This window comes from Corapipo altera, unplaced genomic scaffold, assembly GCF_003945725.1.
Source record: "Corapipo altera isolate COAL_440 unplaced genomic scaffold, ASM394572v1 60455, whole genome shotgun sequence".
NCBI classification, from domain to species: Eukaryota; Metazoa; Chordata; class Aves; order Passeriformes; family Pipridae; genus Corapipo; species Corapipo altera.
Genome location: NW_020885959.1, coordinates 1,343 through 5,545, shown reverse-complemented (window position 1 = coordinate 5,545; position 4,203 = coordinate 1,343). Strand labels below are relative to the sequence as shown.

The 4,203-nt window shown below is 53.2% G+C and overlaps 1 protein-coding gene across 1 annotated transcript; it reads left to right on the top strand.

Moving 5' to 3' along the window:
- The first annotated feature begins 2,761 nt into the window (after positions 1–2,761).
- LOC113940916 (olfactory receptor 14A16-like) lies at positions 2,762–3,730 on the top strand. Its single transcript, XM_027632063.1, has one exon. The coding sequence runs from the start codon at positions 2,762–2,764 to the stop codon at positions 3,728–3,730; it is 969 nt and encodes a 322-aa protein (XP_027487864.1).
- The last annotated feature ends 473 nt before the right edge of the window (positions 3,731–4,203 follow it).

Below are 4,203 nucleotides of genomic sequence, written 5' to 3'. Positions count from 1 at the left end.
ACCTGATGATTTGTAGCTCCCACTCCAGTGGTTGGCACTTGGAGCTCCCTCCGTACCCAGAGCTCAGAGCTCCCTTGTCCCAGAAAGTTTAAAGAGATTGTGCCTCATTCTGCCAAGACAACCCTTGGAAAAAATGTCATTCCGTGTTTCCTGGGATAAGAGCACTCTATTGTCATCTTCCAAAACCTTGGAGAGGTCCTAGAGGTCTCCCAGGAAGGAATCTGGGGCCTCAAGCACATGACCCATATGCAGAGACTGAGGACTCAGGGGTCAGTGGAGGACAGTAGAGGAGTAGCCAGAGGGGTCTGGAAGGGGGGTGTCAGAGCTGGTGGAGCTTTTCTTCCTGTCAGAAAACAGCCTAAGAAAGAACTAGTGCCACCAAGGGCAGCTGGGGTGGCCTAGACTGGTGACAAGAAGTCAGAAATTTCCCTCTGAGGTCAGTGTTGTGGTGCAATATGTCAGAAAGGAGGAGTCTGGATGAGCCCAAGGCTTTGTGTGTGCAGGAAGAGCCAGGGAGGACGCAGAGATGTCAGTGCAGGAAGGTGCCAGCCAGGTGGGGCAGCCGGGGGGATGACGACAGCCTGCAGGGAAAGGGGCAGGGCATGGACACCGTAGGACAGCCTGGGCTGGAGAGGAGACAGGGATGGGGAGAAGCTGAAAGGCCCTGACACAGCCACCTTCTGCAGGCCTTTGGCCATGGCTGCTGTCTGTGCCCCTGAGGCCAGGAGGAAGGGAGTGGCCCTTGCAGCCCTGGGGCCTCCTGGCCTCCTTGTCCCTGCTCAGCAGCCTGGCAGGTGCCACCCCATGGTCCTGCCCTTGGCATTGCACATCCCACATCCCAGTGCCCCAGGAAGAGCCCTGAGGAATGAGGCAGGGACAGGATGTCCCTTCCCAGGGGCTGGGGGTCAGGGCTTGGTCCTCTGGATGAAGGAAACAAGTCAGTGTTTCTTCAGCATCAGAGCCACCTTTCCCTTGCTTGTCCATCCTTGGCATCACTGTCTGCAGATTTCTGCTCTAACTGGAACCTGGGGACACGTTCTCAGTTGTGTCCCTCAGTGAGACTCATTAGCACTACAAGAAACTTTAGTGTTTCAATCTCACTTTGACTTCTTGAGAAGTTGTTTGAACTTCCTCTCAGGGACTGAGTCTCATGTAAACAACACCAAACCCCCTCGAGGGTCATGAAATGCCTGGGGCTGTTGCTGTGCTGCTGAGCTGGGCTGGGCTCCTGGCACACAGGCAGTTCCTGGCAAGCAAGAAGAGCTTCAAAGAGACAGCTCTGCTGGTGAGCAGCTCCTCTGCACAGCCCAGCAGGGCTGAGGGCACTGCCAGGGCAGCTCAGGGACACCAGTAGGGCACAGACAGAGCTTCCAGGGGCTCAGCACTGGCAGGAGGGCTGAGAGCTCCCTGCAGGAGGAACCTTGGCAGGGCTGCACATGGTGAGTCTGTGGCTGCAGGGCAGTGCAGGGGCAGCTCCTGGAGGCATCTCCTAAAGCTGGCCCAGCCCCAGCTGATGGGATGGGGGAGCAGGGGCTGTTTTGGGGCAGTCTGGAAGAGCTGTGAAGCCGGGGGTGCAGCCAGGGGTGCCCAGGGCTGTGGGGCAGAGCAGGGTCCTGCAGCCCAGGGTGCTGTGCTGGGCAGGGACTCTGCTGCCTGCCAGGGGCAGCTCTCAACCAGCCCGGGGAGCTGCTGCCAGGGCTGGGACACAAGGGCTGTGGGCAAGGAGCAAACCTGGCAGCTGAGGGAGGATCTTTTCCATGTCTCACTGTTGCAGGGTCACACCATATTGAATGGAGAATTTTTTGCAAAGCTCAAAAAGACAGGGGCTACAGGAAAGGAATTAGTCCTGAGGTGTGTTTCCTGCTTAAGCATTGTAGCAGAGACATTGTTCTCTCTGGTCAGGAGGCTGCACTGAAATTCCAACTCTTTTACTCTCAGAGATGAATATTTCAGGCAGTCTGAGAAATGAGCACAGGATCCTGGGCAGTGCTGAGCCTTCCCTTGGGGGTGGGCACTCTCCTGTGCCAGCCCTTGGCTTCCCTGTGGGAGGGCTCCTGTCCTGCTCTGTCCAGCACAGCTGCACCTCTGGGCTGGCACAGGGGACACTTCACAGAGCTGCCCTTGGAAACAACATTGTCCTGCTCTCAGCACTGCATTGTGGATGTAGTTTTCAATATTTGTTTGTGTGAAATGAAAGTGAATGCAGCACAAGGTAAAGAGCAGGGCAGATGGGAAACAGGCTGAAGGACTCTGCAGCTCTCCTGGCTCTGCTTTAAACCACAGAAAACTGAACCCTTTTATCTCTTGTCTTTTCTAAAGATTCTTCAAATTTTTAGCAATAACAATGAGAATATTTACTCCTAAAAAGAACACTCTGAAGATTTAATGGTGGAACATATTTAACAGAAGAATTATTCTAAAGACAATAGAAACCTCTCTTCTGCAGACCACACTCTTGTGAGTAGGGGGGTCAGATATGGAGCTTTTCTATTAAAGGTGGGTCACATCGGACATCCCTTGTGATCATCAGAGCTGTCCCAAACCAGCTCCATGTCTGCACTGCAGCAGAGCAAAGCTGAGCCCTTGGCAGCACATGGGCAGAATTCTTGCTGCTCACACCACTCTGAGCCAGCAAAAGGCAAATACAAATGGTTTGGGGGGATTACTATGAAAGACGGAGTATCTTTGCTGAGAGATGTATCTCCTAATTGTTCCCTGGGCTTTCCTTTTCTGAAACAGACCCTGTGCTGGGAAGCAGCAAATGTCCAACAGCAGTTTCATGGCCCAGTTCCTCCTCCTGGCATTGGCAGTCAGGCAGGAGCTGCAGCTCCTGCACTTCTGGCTCTTCCTGGGCATCTCCCTGGCTGCCCTCCTGGCCAACGGCCTCATCCTCAGCGCCGTAGCCTGCGACCACCACCTGCACACCCCCATGGGCTTCTTCCTGCTCAACCTCTCCCTCACAGACCTGGGCTGCATCTGCACCACTGTCCCCAAAGCCATGCACAATTCCCTATGGAACACCACCACCATCTCCTATGCAGGATGTGCTGCACAGGTCTTTCTGCTTATCTTCTTTCTTGGAGCAGAGTATTTCCTCCTCACCATCATGTGCTACGACCGCTACGTTGCCATCTGCAAACCCCTGCACTACGGGACCCTCCTGGGCAGCAGAGCTTGTGCCCACATGGCAGCAGCTGCCTGGGCCACTGGCTTTCTCACTGCTCTGCTGCACACAGCCAATACATTTTCCCTGCCCCTGTGCCAGGGCAATGCCCTGGGCCAGTTCTTCTGTGAAATCTCCCCCATCCTCAAGCTCTCCTGCTCACACTCTAACATCAGGGAACTGGGGCTTGTTGGGGTTAGTGCTACTTTTTGTTTTGGGTGTTTCATTTTCATTGTTTTCTCCTATGTGCAGATCTTCAGGGCTGTGCTGAGGATCCCCTCTGAGCAGGGACGGCACAAAGCCTTTTCCACCTGCCTCCCTCACCTGGCTGTTGTCTCCCTGTTCCTCAGCACTGGCACATTTGCCTACCTGAAGCCCCCCTCCATCTCCTCCCCATCCCTGGATCTGGTGGTGTCAGTTCTGTACTCGGTGGTTCCTCCAACCCTCAACCCCCTCATCTACAGTCTCAGGAACCAGGAGCTCAAGGATGCCCTGAGGAAACTGATAACTGGGTGTTATTCAGAAGCAATAAACTCTCCTTCTTCTGCATGTTATCCATCTCATTAAAGGCCAGTTCTTTCACAGACTTCATTAAAGGTCCACCATATCTTTTCTATTTTTTGCTTCTGGTAGGGGCACTATTTTTCTGAGAATTTGTTCACACCAAAAAATCTTTATGTATGTAAATATATATATATATATATATATAAGGATATATATATATTTATATATATGTAAACACCATTTTCAATTCAGTGTTTGCCTTTCTAGCCTGGCCCACAGGCTGTACAAATTGGCAATTGTCCTCACTGTGTGCTTAAACCAAATAAAGAACTCTGCATTGACTTGTTTGCCTGACATCTTTCCTCTCTGACTTCTCTGCAGCTGCAGGGTCGGGGCCTCTGTGCAGAGCTGGGCCAGGAAAGAGTCCCAGCAGAGCAGCACTGCCAGGGAGCAGCAACCCTCCTCCTCCACGGCCTCCTCTCCCTTCCCTTCCACACTGTCCTGCAGAGCCCTGTGTTGTTGGAGCCTCAGTGCTC